This window comes from Chroicocephalus ridibundus, chromosome 18 (assembly GCF_963924245.1).
Source record: "Chroicocephalus ridibundus chromosome 18, bChrRid1.1, whole genome shotgun sequence".
NCBI lineage: Eukaryota > Metazoa > Chordata > Aves > Charadriiformes > Laridae > Chroicocephalus > Chroicocephalus ridibundus.
This window is the reverse complement of record NC_086301.1, coordinates 7,973,685-7,992,693: the sequence shown is the minus strand read 5'-3', so window position 1 is coordinate 7,992,693 and position 19,009 is coordinate 7,973,685. Positions and strand designations below refer to the sequence as shown.

Here is a 19,009-nt window from a genome sequence, read left to right as displayed (position 1 = left end):
CAAAAAAAAAAACAATAACAAAAGAACCCCCAAAAACCCAAAAAACCCTCCAAAAACAAAATAAGAAAATCAAAGAACAAAAGAAACCAAGAAAAAAAACCAAAAAAAACCCCAAAAAACCCCCCAAAACAAAAAAAACCACCCCAAAAACCAAAGAAAAAGAAAACCAAAACCCAAAAACACCCCAAAACCCCCCAAAAACCCCCAAAAAACCAAAGAAAACTCCCCCAAACCCCAACACCGCGGCCCTTCAACCGGCCCAAAGAGATGCGGAGCGCTCCCTCGAACGGAAATCGCTCCCCGAAACCACCCCCCCCCCCAGCACCCCCCCGGGCCTGTGCTCCCCCCCGGGGGCTCCCGGCCGCGCTCCCTCCCCTCCCCTCCCCTCCCCGGCCCCAGAAGCGCTTTCTAGAAAAACACGCGCTGGGTGACGGGGGCGGCCGCGCGCGTGTGGCCTCGGGGCGGCCGCACTTGTCATTTACGCCCCTCATGTCTGGCGTTACGCGCTCTTATTTTATTTTATTTATTTTTTTTGTGGCGGGGGGAGGGAGCGCTTTACAAAGCCCCGGTTTATCTACTCTGATTCCATTTGGGAAATTAAAAAAAAATAAATAAATAAAGAGCCAAACCCCGCAGTTAACGTGGCCAACGCCTGCATCGTGCCGTTTCCGAGGGGCCGGCGGGAGCTTGCTCCGACGCGACCCGTTTCATTTTTTCGGAGGCCGTTCCCAGCCGCTCGCGTCCCCTCGACGGCGCGGTGGAGCTGGATTTTTCTCTCCGGCTACGGCGGGAAAGGCGAGGGTTTTCCTCCGCGCTCCTGCAAGGATAAGGGTTATCGAACGGCCAGAGACACAAACCCAGCTCCGCTCCTCCGGCCGCGCCGGCGCGGACTCAGCCGAGGTTCGTTTGCCCGATTTATTTTCTTATTTATCCACCGGGTTCTTCCCGGAGAAACCAGAAGAGGAGGGGAGGCGTTGACGGAATGGAGGAATATCGCGGCGGCTTCAACCCCGCTTCCGGCTTACCCGGGAAGCGCTTCCCGCGCTGGTGAAACGCCGCGGCAAACACACTCCAGTTATTTCCCATCGTTGTTCTTTATATTATTACAATTTTTTTTTTTCTTTTTTTTTTTTTTTTTATACACAGAACCAGGCTAGTTTCGCGGTGTGTTGGGGATGGGGAGGGAACCGCAACGGAATTTCCAGGCATAAATAACATAAAAAGGCAACCGTTTTTTTGTTTTTTTTGTTTTTTTTTTAAAAACAAGATACATTCATACGACGCTACTACAAAAAAAAAAAAAATAAATAGCGACTCTCTCTGTTATAATTAACATCCCTCCATCACTCCCTTTCAGCGACTCCGCTGTGCAGTTACTGGCGTTCAGTGGGGACAACGGTCACTTCCCTCAGGTCTCCCGCAGCTGGAGCTGCCGAAGGTCCCCAGCACCCTCGAAGGCGACTCCGGATGAATTCCACCCTGGTTTTTCCTTACAGTCCTTGGCGGTGACAGGCTGCAGGAGGAGGGGACTCCAGCTCAAAAGGCGGTCGGGTGTTTCCGAGTGCACGCAGCTGCCGCCTGCCAAGCGAGAGCGGGGTGGCTGGGTCGGAAGCACGTCGTCTCCCCCCCCCTGTCCCCGTCCCGCTCGACGGACCCCCAAGCCCCCAAAAATTCAGCTTACGAAAAGCTCTTGGAGCTCAGGCTCGCCCCCACCCCCCCGACACGCACCCACCCCAGGCACAAACCACGAGGCAAGAGGAGCATCGGCTCCGTCCCAGCACGCCGACGGCGCCCGGTATCGCACCGGTGAGGGCAGCCCAGCTCCCACCCGCGTTCCTCCCCCCGTCCCTGCCTACGGGCCATCACGGATGCCTGCTCGTTCCAGGGAAAACTCCATTTTTTTTTCAGCAGTTTGGGGAGACCACGGGTGTGCTGCGGGCGCGAGGGCAGCGTAAAACCAGCCCCAGCCTCGTTAGCCGGCGGGCGCCCGCTCCACGAGCTTCGTTTAGAGGCATCAGTCACGCGGGGCGCGACAGGCGCCCCGCACCTGAGCATCGCTGCTCCCACCTTCCGCAAGGGGAAAGGCGGGAACGCTTCGTCTTTCCTCAAGCAGCCAGGTCTTTCGTAGGCTTAATTACCACTTTCTCCGTAATAAATTAAGAGCCCCGCAGCTGTCCCAGAGAATATTCCCGGCTTCAAAGCCGGCGCTTATCCTCTCCCGGAATGCCTTACCGTCCGCGTAATCCCCGGAGAGGCGGTTCATGGCTTCTCGACAGCAGGGATGCTGGGCGGAAGGCGGCTCCGCTCTCTCCTTGCCGTCCTCCTCCGGCCTGGCGCCGCATTCCGGGACGGCGGAAGCCAAGCACATGGCCACCATGACGCGGTGATTGAGAGGCTTCATCTCCAGCCCTTCCGGCTGATAAGGTGCAACCACGGGCACGACGGGGAGCGCGTTGCCGCCGAAAGCGCCGTTGGTTTTGGTGAAACACCTGCGGGCGGGGACGTAAGCAAGAGCGGGGTTACTCGGAGCCGCTGCTTTCCACCGCTTCGCGATTTTTTAAGTAACCCCCCGCCGCCCCCCGGCTGCGTGACGCAGACTGCGGCAGGTTAATACGTTAACCGTCATGACCGCCGAAGTAAAAGGTTCGCTTGCGCGGCTGCCGCAAACCTTGGGAAACCCCCCCCCCCGTCCCCGAAAACGCTCCGCGTTGCGCGGCGCGGAACGGAGACGGATCCGCAGATGAAAGCGACGCGTCGACATGGGACCCACCCTGAGCCCCGCGATATCATCCGCAACGCTTCTGCAAAGGCTAAACACGCTTCAATTTATTTATTTTTTTTTTTTTTAAATATGCCGATACGGATACAGCTCGGAGCGTTAATATTTTTATTTAGGCCAAATTTAAATATAACGGTCGCCTGTCCTGCCGGAGGGAGCCGGTGATGAGGGGGATGCTACCCAAGCGCCGGCATTTTGAAAGACAAAAATTTGAGAGGCGGGATGGGGCTCTTCAGGTTCTGTTCTGGGGTTTGGTTTTTTATTTTTTTTATTTTTTTTTTTAGAGTGATTCTGGCCCAAAACCGAGCAGAGCTGACGGTTACGTCGCTGAAAGGGGAGGAACGGCCTTTGACACCGCCAGGGACGGGGTGTCGGCCCCCGGAACGCGCTCCCTTCCCGGACACGGCAAAGAGGGAGCAGCACCAACCTTCGTTTTCGACCTTCGCGCTCCTATTTTGTCCTTCCGCTCCCCTGACTGCCTCCAAAAAATCATTATTCCAAGTACCCAAAATACCACAGAAGCCACGGAAGAATCCACATGAAACACATCTGGGCCTTCGAACAAATCCATTTATTAGTTTGCATTTCTTTCCGCAGAGGTTTTGACGGCGCTCACTTATTATTTTAAAAAAAAAATTAAAAAAATAAATACATCAAGGCTTTGAGGAGCCGTTTAAAATGTTTGGGTTTGCATGTTTGTGGGGCTTTCTTTTTAAAGACACAGAGGTCGGTGGAGTTCTTTGTGTCGCCGGACGGGCCTTGGGTGATGTTTCGAGCCAGCAGTTCAGCTTTTTAAGCTTAAATAACCCCGTTTTGATGGCAAGCGGCCATCGGTGCATCCAGGGCGGCGTGCGTGCGAACGGCCCTGTAAAATCCCCGCTGCGGAGAACGCATTTTTTTCCCCCCATCGATCCCCCGTGCTAAAACCCTACCAAACTACAATCGGACTTAAAAAAACCCCCCACCAGCGTAATTTAAAAAGCCGGGAGAACAGCCCCGCCGCCGGTTTATTTGCCGCGTGCGTTTCAGGTTTCTGAGCAGAACACAGCGAATTCGCAAAGAGGTCTGCCAAAAAAAACCAAAAACCCCATCGATTCCTTTGCAACCACCAGGTATCGCGAAAGTTTTAGCGCAAAAGCACCCCGGAAGGATGAAAACCGGTTCGCAATCCTCACGGAACGAGCGTAAAACCGCGCTCGTCTTACCGGCTTTGTCCACAACAGCAACGCGGGTAGCCGCGTTTCAGCAATTCCTACCTCCGGCAAGCCTCCACCGGCAGTTCCGAGAGCATAAAGCGCTAATTTAAACAGAAGACTGCGGGGATTTCACCACCGTGATAATAAAAACCTGCTCCGAGATGGCTATTGCTGGAAGCAGCCGCGGTAGCCGGCTATTAGCTAGGCGAAACCTTTCGGCTTCGTTTGCACGCCGTCGCAATTCAAACGACCGCCAAATCCGACCCAAACGCGGCAACAGCTCCAGGCATTCCGTGGGAATAGGCTAATTTGGGAATCCGCCGTGCCGAGGCGGAAGGTCTGAGCGAGGCCAGGTGCACCTGAAACGCTCAGGAGTTAGAGACCGTCGCCCTGCCGGAGGCATTTCCACCTGATCCCGCTTTCCCTCCGTGATCACGCGGGAGTTGTGCCCAGGGAACGGCGCGTTTTTCAGTCCGGGAGGTGCGATAATTCGAGGGTGGGACAAGGCACAGAGGCAAACAAGACGGGGCGGGGGCGCGGGGACACGACACACAGCCCTTACCTGCCCAAAGCAGCCACCATAGACGGCGGAAAAAAGCCTCCGGCCCCAAAATTCCCACTTGCCAAAAAACTACCGACCTGACCGCGCTAACCCGCCGTGTCTTCCTCCTCCTCCTCCTCGCCGCGGCCATACACGCAGCTCCCTAGCGTGCTACCCCGGCACGTCTCTGATCCCCCCCGTTCCCCTCTCCCATGTCCTCCTTGCATTCCCCCAGCGCCAGGAAGGGAACGGAGCGGTCCCGGCTGCGCAGCTCTCCTGCCAAACGGAGGTTAATGGTCCCCTCTGGGGTAAGGCAGCTGTAAAGGACAACTTGTTTCTCTATCAAGCGGTCAAATATAGAACAGGGATGTGAAAATCCAACGTTCAGACCCCGCTGATGACCCATCTGGGAGGAACAGGCCAGTTGCAGAGGACGGGACCCATTTCTCCTTGCTTTCTTAAGGGAAAAAAAGCAAAAAAAAAAAAAAAAAGGCAAAAAAAAAAAAGCAGCGCAATTCAAAAATCTAAATACGCTTAAAAGCGCAAAGCAAGCTCTACATGACGGCGTAAGACGGAGAGCGTGTTCCAAACCTCGGCCAGTCGCGCGCATCTTGGCGACTGCCGTCGCAGCCAACTGGCTTGTAACGGAGCGGTGGCCCCTTTCCCCGGAGACCAGCGTGCCACTGGCCTGGCCAAAGCCCGCCCAGCTCCACCTGCGAGCACCGGCCCCCCCTCCCTCACGCTATCGCACGCGGGTTTCCGGACGGAGGAAGAAATTCCAAGCCAATCCTATTTTAAGAAGTAAAACCCGGGGAAAAAAAAAATAAAGCGAGCGGGTTTTCTGCCTTCAACCACGCCTTCGTTTCAACTCGGCTTTCGCCAGGCGTACACCTGAGGGCAGCCGGCGATTTTAATAAGGCGGAAAATTCAAAGGACGATCGAAAAAAATCCAGAAGTCGCCAGCCAGAGCAGTCCCGCGTGTCCGACTCTCGCTCCTATTTTTAGTCATTAAAATAACTAGAGATTTAGCCAGAAGCCTGGAAGGCTATTCTTTAAAACTACCAAAAAGTGAAAAACCTAATAAAAATCCAGACTCCCAGCTAGAAAAGAGCCAGATTTTTCCCTCATTCCACATGAGAATCCCTTTTCTCACGCAAAAAACGCCGCCCGCGCTGCCGATGGCCGGCCGAACCCCTCCTGGAGGCCTGAGGAACGTCAAATCCCGTGTTTCGCAGAGAAGAGCGTTGCGACAGCAGAGCTGCGACTCCGGAAATGTAAAATACAGAAGACCAATTAAATCCTGTTTGACAAACTCCGTATGGAATCATTTTGTTATCTCCAAAACTGGAGAAAACACAGGAAATCAGGTCTTAAAAATAAATAAATAAATAAATAAATAAATTAAATATAAATCCAGTGCCCAACCTGCCTCGCTCCTTAGAGAGCGTCAGAGGAACGCGCCGAGCAAAAGGAGCTCTGGGGGTTTAATAACTTGTTTTATTCCATCCCAGGGACAATCGCCAGCTGCTCTCCTTGGGATACCCACCGACGCGGAGCTCCTCCGTCCCCTCGGCCGGGACTCCAGCTCTCCGTTTTTGTTTGCCCCGGCTTTTACCGCCAGCGCGCGGAGCTCGGGGCAAGGTCCTGCCTTCCCCGCCGGTTTTACGTCACCTGTTATTGTTCCGACAGTTTCGGCAACTGATGCACTCCGAGGGGTCGGCCTGCGCCACTGCTGTGTACATCCCACCGCCCTGCAGCAGGAAGGATGAAAAAAAAAAATAAATAAAAAATTAATAATAATAAATAAATAATCAATCAATCAATCGCTATTCGAACATACAAGAGACGGTCACAGCGCCCCGAGCCCTTCCACTTCGTTTCCAAACTCGAACCACCTCATCGGCCTCGGGATCCGTGCCCGTCGCGTGGCACGGCACCACGGAGCTATTGTACGGAGCCAAGCGGCGGGGTTTGGCCGGCGCGCGTGCCAGAGGAAAGCGAATAACTGCCGCTTAGACAAGCGCGTGGTGATTTCCCTCGTCTGTTTTCAGCTCAACGCGCCCAGGTTTAATTTAATAAACACACTGTAAATACGTTTATTTTTAACGCTGGTGACGGGCATGAAAGCAAACCGCCGTTCATTAGCAAACCGTGCCCGCTCGGGGAGACGGAGTATTAAATTTGCGGGGCTGATGTCACAACATAAACCCATCCCACTTTCCTGTAATTACTCCGATTAGATCAGTTGACTCCGCTACGCCGATTTTCGAAACATTTAATATTTTTACAGATGGGGTAATTCCTTCGCCAGCAATGACTCTGGGTGCGAGGGATTTTGTGTTGTTAGTTTTGGCCGCGGGGGCCATTACAAGCAAGTAAAAATGCCCAGATTAACACATACCTCATTGTTAGAGGCCGGGCGGACACCGATGCAGGAGCCGCTTGGAAACGGCGCGGCGGAGCCGGGCTAGACCAGGGCTGCCATTCGGAAGCGGGGAGGGGAGCCCGTTTGGGAAAGCTCACCTGATTTTGGGGGATTTCAAGCGGTAGGTAACTTGTAACCCCCCCCCGCCCCTATTTCTGCGAAATCAAGTTTTTTAGGCCGTTCAGCCGGGTAGGAAATGCCTAATTAGTCTTGATTGCCATCCTCGGCCAGTTTCGCTCTTCATCGTTTAGCCCAATCAATGAAACAATAAAGGGAGCCCTAACGAGGATGAGAACATCCTGTTCCTCCACCCCGCGTGCCAGTCCCGGTCCCCCTCCGCGGGAAGAGGTTGCGTGACTCAAACTTTCTATGACACGGAGCCGGGGCGGGGGGGAAAAAAAAGCAAAACTCAACTATTCCCAACGAGGCAGCGGCACCGCGCGTCCCATCGCCGGGCACGGAGGAGCTCCAAGCACCGAGACCTGCGCTACCACGTGGCTCTGCGCGAGCTCCGTTGTTTCTCCGCTTCCAAAAAATAATACGGAGGAGGGCCGAAACACCAGCGCGAGCCCCCGAGCTTCCTCCCGGGTCATCTTCCCTTCTCCAGGGCTTGCGCGGTTGGAGTCTTTTGGAGAGTTTCACCCACCGGGAGGTTGGGCAGGTCCAAAAAAACCCACAGTTTGGGGCTCGGTTGCTCTTGAAAGCAACCAAAACCCAGCATTTCTCGCTAGACGAGCGGACCGAAGACAGAATCGGGTGAAGAACCAACCGGCCTGGACTCAAAGCCGGAGTTAACTGAAGTGGCAACTACTGTGCAAGCGCTAATTTGTTGTTCAATAAAACGAAGTGCTTGTGTTCAATTACTAACACAAACAATAGCCCCATTTTTTTATTTTTTTTTTTTTTCCCCCCCCCTCCAGAAACAGCATGGGTTATTCAGACTTTTGAACTTTTTCCTTTCAGTTTTCCTGGGCAATGTTCACAGTTTTGAGTAAGTTTAGCAAGTCTGAATGCAAGCCATCTGTTTCCATAGACAATAATGAAATCATTATTCTCTCTTGGAAACGGGACACGTTTCAGCGAATGAAGTTATTTTTCCACAGCACACAAAGGCTGAGCTGCAGACTTAAATTCGCTTTTAATTTTATTCTAAATTTCAAAACAAACAAACAAACAAAAAAAAAAAACCAAAAAACAAACGCCAAAACCTCCGTGTTATTACGTTGCTGCATTTCAAGACGTATGGGGCATTTTATTTTATGGAGCCTCCTGCTACATTCGTGCTTTGCCGTAATTAATAGCGTCGCTCAGAGTTACAGATCTGAAACAGGTGGGGGGGAAAAAAAAAAAACCAAAAACGGGCGATCCGTAAAGCTGCAGAATAAGCAGCTATAATTAAATCTATTTAAGTTGAAGATTGAGAAATACCATATGCACGAGTTAAAGTATCTCGGCCCAGTACTGCAGCGTTCTCAGAGCTTACACGCTGTCAGAGGGAGGGCAGAGGCAGATTTCCCAGAGTCAGTGGAATTCTTGCTGTCATCTGATACCCTCAAATGAAAACCATGATGTTTGTATCAGAAACATCAGCCCAGTTGCTTCCTCTGGGATAAGTAATTTAGCGGAACTGGCTGTTATCAATGGGGCGAGTATTTCCCCCACCCAAATGAAGTCCGCTAGTCTACAACCCCCGCGTAGGCCCCAGGGTGCGGGCTGAGCCTTCCGCCCCGGGGAAGAGCTTACGTTCACGAGATGGTGGGGATGTTCGTAGTCCACGTGCGTCCTGGACAGGGAGTTGGTGTGCCCCGGGTACAGCCCGGCTCCGCCGTTCATCATCCCATTGACTCCGTTCGTAACTTTATGATGGACGTGCGGACAGCCGTTGCTCAGGCCGCCGTTGCTGATGAAGTTGCCGTGGATGCTGCCGTTGACCCGGCTCGTGCCGGGCAAGGTCGTGTACTCAATCATCTGCCCGGCGATATCCGCCCCTTGGTAGAGGTAGCCAGGAGGGTCATATTCTGCAAGAGACGTTATCGCCAAAAGCATATTTATTGCCAAATGAGAAGTTAAACGAGCGTCTCTAAGAAACAAAAGAAACTTATTTTCTCTTTCTACAGCTTTTGTAAATTAACTGCAATATCCAAGCGCTTGGTATACAAAACTAGAAATGGAAAACAGGCACATCCTGGAGAACAGACCAGGACCGTCGGTCTGAAAGGACTCGGCTGACGCCAGTCGCTACCAAGAGCGTCCAAAAAGCCGGCCATTTGTATAATCGATAGCCCCTCCGCTATCTGCTACAAACTGCTTCCAGAAAATATCTCTGGGCTGCAGCCGAAGGCACTATGTTATTGGGCAAGAACTTCCGTTTCGTTTCTCTTCGTCAGAGAGGAAGGCCATTTAAAAATAACCACGGGCTGCGGCAAGAGCAAGGCCGGCTCCCGCACTACAACCAGAAAAGACTAGCGAAGAGATTCCGCCAGCACGGAATCGTGCGGTGGGTACGGAGCACCTCCCTTCAGCTCCAACACGTCTGCTCGAGGCTCCTGCTTGCAAACGGACGGCTTTTCCGTGTTAACGCCTCTCTAAAAAGACTTGGACGTCCAACTCCACTTCACTGTGGAGGGACCGAGGGGTAACTTGGGACTCGTCCCCCAAGCGCGGCGACTTCTTCTTCTTTCCAGACACACACGAGAGAGAGGGAGAGATCTGGGGTCTAAGCCTCCACGTTTGAACACGTACTTACAACAACACACAAGTTCCGCCACCGCCACGGTCAGGTTAAACAGAAGGCGGAGAAACTTTGCCCGGGCGTTTCACGCGCCATCTTCTTGGGTGAAACGGCAGCAACACGGCGGGGCAGCGAGCATCAATGCAACGAAACGGAGACATTGCTGCTCTTAAAATACCCAAATCTTCACCTAAGGCACACCTAGACAGCACAAGTGTCTAAATAAATGCCAGCTGGCTTGCGACAGGAAAACGCTTCCCATTCGTAAAACGTAACATCGTTTTACGATAGTAACGTGAAACGTTACTGATTTTACTCTGATAGTATTTTCGTCGCGAAAGGAAACGAGGAACAACTCACTCTGCATGGCGTTTTGCTGACGGTTCTTCCACAGGCACATGGCGATGAAAACGATGAGAATAAGGACCATCACCCCCAGGACGCAGCCCACGATCAAGTAGAGCATGTCACCGCTGCGAACGGGGCCGTTGGAAGGGCCGGCTCCGCTTCCCCCGACCCGGTCGGGGGGATTCGGCGGGGTACTCAGGTCCTTCACCGGATATTCCGATGCTCCCGGCGTACGTTTCACTGGATGGAAGAGGAGACAAGTACGGGTTCGTTCGCTAAATGCGTTTTCTAAATGTGGGTTGGTTGGGGGTTTTTTTTCCCATTATGAAATGAAAATAATTACTGCCGAGTTCTACTCCTAATGCCTTGAAGAGAAAGCTTCCAAGTCCATATTAAAATCTATAACGAGGACGCCAGCTACTATTGGGTAATAACTATTTGCCTTGGAAAAGGGGTATTATCCAGCTCGCCAACCCTCTCATTGAGGTCACTCCAAACTTTGAACGAGCAACGCGACGTGCGCGTGGCTAGAACGGCACTCTACCTCCCAACCCGAAAGAGCGCAAATCTTTCCGCTTCCGAGGTCAGGAGAAACCACGACACGCGTTTCTATGGCCTTAACCACCGCCAGACGACCTGCTTTTATCTGACGCGAACCCTGCTAACCCCGTTCTCAAAACCAGGCTATTTAAGATACTAAGAGCTGAACAGAAAAATCACCAAAAACGAGATGCTAGTTTAACCCAGGAATTAAATTTACGCTCCTTTTCGGCGCACCCCAGCTCAGATTCCTTTCATTTGACGCTAAGAACCTAAAAGAGGTGCCCGGCTTCGGAGGGAAGCGGGCCGGAGAGACAGGAGCGCCTCCGTGCAGATGCGTCAGGTAAGCTGGATCACCCCCCCAAAGCCCGGAGGAGACGCGTTTTCAGGAAGAGTCGGTACGAACGACGAGATTACATCTCGCCAAGTTTAAAATGAGGGAAGAAAGTTACATCCCTCGCAGGAGGAAGACCAACCGCGCGCGTAGCCTGAAACCCTGCGGCTCCCGGCCCGTCTTTCAAAGGCTTCGCTACTAACTCAGCTAAACCTTGACGCTTCCGCTCCTAGAGGGCTGCTTTTTTTTTTTTTCCTTTCCTTTTTTTTTTTTCCAAAAAACATTTTTTCATAGCCCTGCATTTGAAGCTTACTGTCTGCATTTTCCCTTTACAGCCTTACTTGGTTTTCGAGATTAAAGGAGACGGGAATTCTTCGCAAAAATAAATGTGACTGCCGTATCTGACACTTCCAGAGAACAGTGCACACTTTGTGCCAGAGGGCGTGCAGGATTAGCGACGGAGGCAGCCAACATCACCATCAATTGCTGCGGTCTGCACTTACACAACGCGTCACAGAGCCCCGAAGACATAAAACAGACGTACAAATCAACGCTGTCATCTTCAAGAGCGCGGTTGTCTCCTAAGGAGAGGCTATCAGCACAGAACAAAAAAAAAAAAAAACAACAAAACCAACAAAAAAAACCCCAAACCCCAACAACCCCAGCCCAGAACACCACCGCTATCTCTTAGGGCAGGCGAAATCCGCAGAGCTTTGCCTTTCTCCCAAGCGCAGCGTATCGCTTTCCACATGTTCAAAACAATCCCAGCTTGGGAAGACAAAACAACCCTCCAAAACATTCCAGAAAATTACGGACGGGGCTTCGTGGCAGCTGACTTCAGCACGGCCAAAAAAATATTATAAAATTAAAAAAAAATAAAATCAAACCATTCGACGCAAGCGGATATTTCACGCCACAAAACCCGCAGGGTCCCGCAGGCTTCTTGGCCGCTCACCTTTGGTTTCGCAGATCATCACGTTGCTGTACTCGCTTTCGCCGCCTTCGTTATAGCACTGCATTTTAATGTCGTAAGATGTTTCTGGCTGCAGGTGATTTATCAAGTGCCATTGCTTCGTACCTGCCGGGGGGGGGAGAGGGGAGGGGGGGGGAAAGAAATCATAAATCAACTGCATTTCATTTGCCCGCAAGAGGCAGAATTAGGTACAAGCGTATCACAGCGTCTCGCTCCATAAAACGCAGGGGTAGGGCGGCGCAAAAGTCTTTATTAACAATGTACGGACTTAATCTGAAACCAAAAATACTCGCATTGTCTTGCAAAATACATTCTCGGAAGAAACTTTTGATGAGTAAGTGTTTGGGGTTTGTTTTTTTTTTTTTTTTTCCCCCCAGTATTTTCAATTGTTTTTTTTTTTTAAAAATTTACCTTTCTCTACAAAAAACCGGAAGCCACCGAACTCAAAAAGCAGACATCCGAGTTTCCGACCTTCGGCAAATTTAAAATCAAGCGCATTTCTGCGTGCCTTAGATACGCAAGCGCGGAAGGGATGAGTTTAGGAGGGATTAGGACGGGCTAGTTACGACACGCGCGGCAAATAACAAGGAGAAAGTGTCACAGAGAACAGGTTAAACTTAGGACAGGGACGGGGAGGGGGGAGAAAAAAAAAAAAACCAACTTGGCTGCGATAAGACCCTCTCCCAAGTCGAGAATCCCGCGGGACGCCTGGGGACGCGAGGTACCGCCCGAAGCCGCCCGCTTTTCGCGGGAAGGCTACGTCTGGGTTGCTCGACTTCGCCGAAAAACCGCAAACCGTCCAACGGGCGGTTTATTAAACGTCGCGGGGAACCAAAAAGGAGAGCGCGAGGGCTGTCTCTGGCGCTGCCCCCCCCCTGCCGCAGAGCCGCGTCCCCCAGCCAAGCAATCGTCTCTAATAGGACGGGTTTGTCGTCTCTGGCTCCCGGCCAGCGTTTCATTTAGACACCCTCCTGAAGCACCGAGCACTTCCATATAAATCACTCTCAGTTTTTACTTCCACGGGCTCGTGACAAATTTTAATAAACAGCGACCCTTTCCCCCCCCTCCCTCAACCCCCCCCCCCTTTTTTTTTATTTTAAAAGGGAGTTTAATTAACTGTTTGAGTGCTCTTAATCCCTCTTGGAAAATACCACCTTGAACTGTTTCCACTGTTTCTAAGAAACTGTCATACCACCTACTGATTTAAGCATTAATAAAAAAAAAAAATAATTTAAAAAAAAAATTAAAAAAAAAATTCAAGCCCGCTGGGCTGGCAGGGGCTGCGTTCCAATTTCTCCAGGCCCCAAGCCGGGGGGGGGGGGGTGGGGGTGGGGGGGCAGGTACCCAAAAAAAGGGCAGGGGCTCCCCCATCTCGGTTCAGGGGTGTCGGAGGGGACACGCCGCAGGGTCCCAGCTCCGTCCCTAGCGAGGGGCGGACAAGCCCCGGCTGAAGGCTGGAACCCGCCTTTCCCCTCAATCGCCCGTTTTCCCAAGATTCATAACTCGGTTTTCCCGGCGCCCCCCAACCCCCCCCCCCCCAAGCATTCCTTTCGGTAATTACTACACCAGGTTTTAGGTTTCCGCTCCGAACCATTAGTGGAACTGGAATCGGTACAGGCACTTTAACTGTCCTCTCCGTGCACCATTAGCAAGGGAAAACATTTAAACAAGTGACATCAGACGCCGTTTCCATTTAAAATTCAATCTCCAGGACCCTCGAAAGAGAGAAATTCAGGTCGCTGACGCAGGACGGGGCTGATGTGGCGTTGCTTTTCTGCTTCAAGATACCGAGGAACCAGCCGAGCCAAGCTTTTTGCTTGGGTTTTTTGGTTTTTTCTTGGTTTTTTTTTTTTTTTTTTTTTTTTTTTTCTTTAAATAAACCTGATTTTGCCTGTAGCAGCATTTATAAAGGGGGGGGGGGGGGGAAGTTTTCTGCAGAGTTTTGAGTGTCTCCAAAAGACAAGACTTAACAGGAAACGCTAAGGAAAGCCTACGGCAAAGTACGTCGCTAACGCAGGCATCACAACACTTTTTCCACAACTCATGCCGTCATTTCAAGATAAAATTCCCTGTCAAAAAACAGACAGATTAATTCAAAGGTAACCGGGGGGTGTGTGTGGGGGGGGTGGGGGGTGGGGAGTGAAGAACAAGTGATTTACGGCAAAAACACCTCAAGCCGCGTGGCTTCTCTACATATTTCACATCAAATGCTTCCAATCACGCTTTAATTGGAAATAGCTCTCTTCTTCCCCCCCCCCCCCCAAAAAAAAAGCTAATTTAGGGGAGCGCAGTAAAGAAAAAAAATGGAAGTTTAAATATTTCCACCACATGAGTTTCTGTTGCAGGCTTTGGCAGAGGGGAGCAGCTGCTAATGGTTTCAGACTGCCACAAGGAGCTCAACACACACGCGCTCTCGGGGGGTGTGTGCGGGGGGGGTGAAAATAAAATAATAAAATAATTAAAAAAAAAAAATCCGAAACAAGCTAATTTCACAGCAGAGCGGAGCCCACTTCAGCAACTAACCGCTCGGCGGCCCCGATTTATAAACACGCAAGTTGCAAGGCTAAACCGCGTGCGCAGATGAAGGCGCGTAAGCTGCTCCGAAGCCATCCTCCGAGCCCCGACTCCGCATCTGTAAGCGCTTTAGAGCGCGCAAAAGCTCACGTGGCGCTTCAAAGTGCTGCGCGGAGCGCTGTCGAGCAGGGGAAAATTTTCAAAATAAAGGCCCGTTCCTCTCGTAACCGAAATAAATGAGGGGGCGGGGGGAATAATTAACGTCACCGGGACAGAATGAGATCACCCCGTTTACTCAGCCCAAGCAATAAGGACGTTAAGGAAAGTAGTTTTTTAAAGGGTTTTCCACTTCTGGACTAATATAGACATTATCTAATAACTTCTTCCAGGAAAGCGATGATCTAATATGCACGGTGGGGAGAAAAAAAAAAAAAATACAACCTGATGGAAAGGCAAAACGAAGCACAAACCTACCTGAATCTGCAGCACTTGAGGCTAAAAGTAACTTCCTTTTAGCAGGATGAGCAATTAAGGAAGGGAAAAGGAGAGAAGGGCCATTAACCCACGCGGTACCGCCTAGCTTAGCAAATCCACGCTGGGGTAAACCATCCCCAACGCCCTGGGAGTTATTGGTACGCGCTTACCCCGGGGTAAGCCCCCGTCGACGCTGCTTTCTCTTCGCCGCTTTAAACTAAACGCGTTTCAAGAGCCCTACGTTAAGGATGCGCGGCGAGACAAACTCAACCCCGGGATTTAGCTCTCCAAATCTCCACGCAGGAGAGGCTTCAGAAGGAAGAAGCAAGTTCACGTGTGTGGGCAGAACTTGACGTGGTGGAGCTGAGATAGCTACTTCTGTGAAATATATCGTAAAGGCTTCGTTTGGGAAAAGCGGTTTAGATTTCATATAAACACAGCCAAGGCGGCTACAGGATGTTCCTTCCCCGTCAAGCGGGGTTATTAAGCATGCGTGTACTGCGCTCTACCTTCCACGATATCCCTCTTGTAGTCGCTATCGTTGTCGCTGTCTGTAGGCCGGTAGTAGATATAAAATCCCTGGATGGGCGTGTTGTTGTTGCTTGATGTGATATACTAAAAAGAGAATTTGAAAAGACCGCGTTAGAGGAGAAAAAAAGCACGTTAATTGGGTCCTGCCGAGCCACCGTCACCCAAACCCCTTACCGCCTTGAAATGCGTATTTTTTTTATTTTTGTTTTTAAATAGGGTGGCGCGAGCAAGGTGCAGGGGGAGGTTCGCACAGGAATAACAGAGAGGACCGTCAGCTGCTGTGGATGCGCTAGGATGAGCGGGACGCCGGGGGTTCTCCGAGGGCCGCAGGGGAGCTCTCTGCCCCTCGGACCAGCTGAAAACAGGAGGGCAGCACGGGGACGAGGGAGACCGAGCCGGGGCCGGGGGGGGACACTTTCCTCCCACGTCGCTTCCCGAAGCCTCCATTGGGGTTAGACCACGGACGGCCCGAAACCGCGCGCGGTTAACGGGAACGGAAAAGTTATGGCCGCTTTCACTTCGGAAAGAGTTAAGGCCTCTCTAAAATCCAGCTCGGGAATATTTTACTTTAAGTTATGCAGCCTCCTGAGGAACCAGAGGTTATTTTAAGTTTATTATCCTTAACATCTCTTAAGGCTGAGCTAGCAGAGCAAACTAACGCTGGGAACTCTACACGTTAAATCCTCCAAAGTACACCAGGGGGTTAGATTTCAAAACAAGAGCAAAGAATTTCTGTGGGTTTCAATAAGGACTTTAAAGTACTTGTTTACAAAAGACGAGGTAACGGGGGAAAAGGCAAACGTTTCTCTAACACGAAACCTCTCCTGGACGCGAGGCAAGGCGGCGGGGTTTTTAAATGCAGCGCCCGCTTCCAGCCATCGCAGCCTGGATTGACAAAAGCAGGAGGAACTGCAGGAAACGAAGCCAAGGCGCTCGCGACTCATGGCCTGAGCCGGGATTTGGGCAGCGTTAAGCCCACTGGTGCCTCCGGACGTGTCTGCGCCAAAGCAGGTGGAGCAGGGCGGCTGCAGCCTTTCGCTGGAGCTGCCAGTTGGGCTCACATCTGGCGTAACCCGAGGAGGCGGCGCGGGGCATCCCCGGGGAGCTGGAAGGGGAGGGCGAGGTGGAGGGAGGCTGGGAGACAGCGGAAAAGGCGGCAAATGGCCGACGGGGCGGCCAAGGAGGAGGAAAAAGGGTTTGGAAATGGGGGATAAATGGCTCGAGAAGCACACGGCCCCATCAGTTACCCAATTCCATACAAACACGAAGAATCTTAGCCCTCTTCTAGGAAGAGGATCATCTCCGAGTCTCTGGGGGGGAACCACCACTCACTGCTCTGCCATCAGCTCTTAATCCTTGACTTTTAAGAGCCAAAGCAGTAAAAAAATAAATAAGTAAATAAAAATTCGTCCTGCAACTGTGAGAAGAACAGGAGACAGTTCTACCTACCGTCCATTTTAACATGATCTGAGTGTCACTGATGGCTTCGGTATAAGCGATGTGAGGTCCTGCGATGGGGCGGTTGGAAAAGCGGCTGGTGAATCCGGCTACTTGGTAAGGGCGAGACGCCGCACTGCGCGGGCTCTCCCCGTAATTGTTCACGGCAATCACACGGAACCTATACATTTCTCCTTTTAAGGGGAAAAAAAGCGGGAGAAAGACGACGTTGTAGCACAACAAGCACTAGAAAGAGGATTCCAGGACAGGCTAAACAGATTAGGAAGTACTTTTTGCACAACATCCCATTAGGAAAACCATAGGACTCATTGCCACAGACCCGGGGCGGGCAGCAGAAATACAAACAGCTTCTAAAAGCGATTGGGGGAAATTCACTCCAGAAAAATCCAAAGGCTGTTCCACATGGAGCGGAGATGCCTCCATCCGCTCGGGAAGTCCCTAAACGGCAAATCGTTGGGCACCGAGATGCCTCAAAGGCCACCTGATCTCCTCTGCTCCCCCTACTCTTGCGCTCTTCCCCTGAGCTTTCGGGGCTGGACAGCGGGAGAAATGGGAGGAGAGGTTTTTCCATTAACACATTTTTCTCTTTTTGCATTCCGAGCGCTTACTAGAAGGACAATCGAGTTAAAAATGGCAAAAATACACAACCCTCCTCTCCACATGAACAAGTATTAAATTATGGTGGGTTTGGTTTTGGTTTTGTTTGGTTTTTTTTTCCCCCCACTTGGAAAGCCAGAAATCAACTCAAATTCATGTAATGAGCTCCTCTTCCACCTAATTGACCAGAAACAGGGTAATCCCAGCAGAAGTTAAAATGAAACAACCAAAGAGTTGCCGTATCCTCTCAGCAGGAGCGCAGTCAACAACGGCAACAACAGCGGAGGTTGACGGTAAAGATCATTTTTAATACCTGGCTCCAAGTTACGGACTTCCACAGACAGTTTGGAAGGAGAAATGTTATCAGCTGCGATCAGCCAGTCACTGTTTCGACCCAGGCGTTTATACTCCACTTTAAAGGCAGTAATGGGGGAGCCACCGTTCGCCCGTGGTATCCACGTGACGTAGACGGAGGATTCCGATGCCGTGGAGATCGTGGGGCGGTCGGGAGCTTCTGGAACTGCAAGGAGAAATTCGGTGACGAGAGGATTAGAGTCAGCTGAAACTTCGTCTGCTGTAGCAACGGATTAAGTCAGCCGCCGATGATTCCATTAGACTGCACGTATTAACAAGGAGAACCTTAAATCCTCCCGTTACAACTACTCCCCTTACTCTACCGGAAAAGATGCTCGAAGAGCAGAAAACAGAGGAATCGGTGACTTTATCAATATAACAATCAAAAAAAGACGTGGCGTTGCACTACCCCAACCCATCTCTACACGGAAACAGAAACATACGCAGAGCGAACAGGAAAAATTTGGTTCTCGTTTTCAAAACCCCAAAATTCCCCCCGCCCAAGACCCAACGAGACTTCAACCCCTCCCGCACTAACGAGGGCCGTCTTGCCGGAGAAACGAGAAGGAAAAGCAAACCAAGCATGCAGTGAATGATATACTTACTGAACTCGCTTGAAGTTACAGACAGCAGTGGAAGAGAGAGAACGGGAAGAGATGCTGTTAGTAAATCTGGTGATAACCACTTTGACGACCGATGAGGGCCGTAAGGCTTTACTAAACTAGCTTATACTCGTTAACGCGGAGCTGGTGACTAACGAGAGGAGGAACCGAGCAAGGAACGGCGAGCAGCGGCTTCGGAGGCAGGAAGCACGCCGAGCATTCGCAGCTGGGCACACGTAAAGCGTCGCCTCGCGTGGCTCCTCCGATATTCAGCGCTGTCACAAGCGTGCAACGCTTCCTCCCCTGCGCTGTTAATAAACCTCTCCGATCCCCTCGGGTTTTACCCAAACTTTAGACACCAAATCACTTTTGAGCGATTTGATTTACTCAGCCCCTGAGTAAATTCACCTGAATCACGTCAGCGAGTTCAAAGGGTGGGGTGGCGAGAAAAAGGGGTATAAACGTGCTGTTTTCCCTGGAAACCAGGCTGAAAATCACACCGACTGGGAAGCGGCTGCATCTTCTTGCCATCAGAAACAAGCCTAACCCTGGGAAGCCACAGGAAAACATTCGGAACAGAAAGAAGCCACTCTGAGAACTTAAAACCCTGAC

General features: G+C 51.3%; 1 protein-coding gene across 5 annotated transcripts in view; it reads right to left on the bottom strand.

The window, feature by feature from the left end:
- Nucleotides 1-1,226: 1,226 nt before the first annotated feature.
- CDON (cell adhesion associated, oncogene regulated) overlaps nt 1,227-19,009 on the bottom strand; it is a 53,318-nt gene continuing 35,535 nt past the window's right edge. For 2 of the 5 annotated variants that reach the window (XM_063355306.1, XM_063355307.1), the window contains exons 12-20: nt 17,755-17,961; nt 16,836-17,017; nt 15,365-15,470; nt 11,850-11,972; nt 10,033-10,260; nt 8,685-8,959; nt 6,188-6,267; nt 2,233-2,489; nt 1,232-1,578 (exon numbers count right to left, since the gene is read on the bottom strand). In XM_063355306.1, coding sequence (XP_063211376.1) covers nt 1,409-1,578; nt 2,233-2,489; nt 6,188-6,267; nt 8,685-8,959; nt 10,033-10,260; nt 11,850-11,972; nt 15,365-15,470; nt 16,836-17,017; nt 17,755-17,961 — 1,628 coding nt within the window. In that variant the 3' untranslated portion in view covers nt 1,232-1,408. Of the gene's footprint in view, nt 1,579-2,232; nt 2,490-4,614; nt 6,268-8,684; nt 8,960-10,032; nt 10,261-11,849; nt 11,973-15,364; nt 15,471-16,835; nt 17,018-17,754; nt 17,962-19,009 lie in introns of those variants that run through there. The other 3 variants (XM_063355308.1, XM_063355305.1, XR_010073645.1) reach the window with 3 other exon arrangements.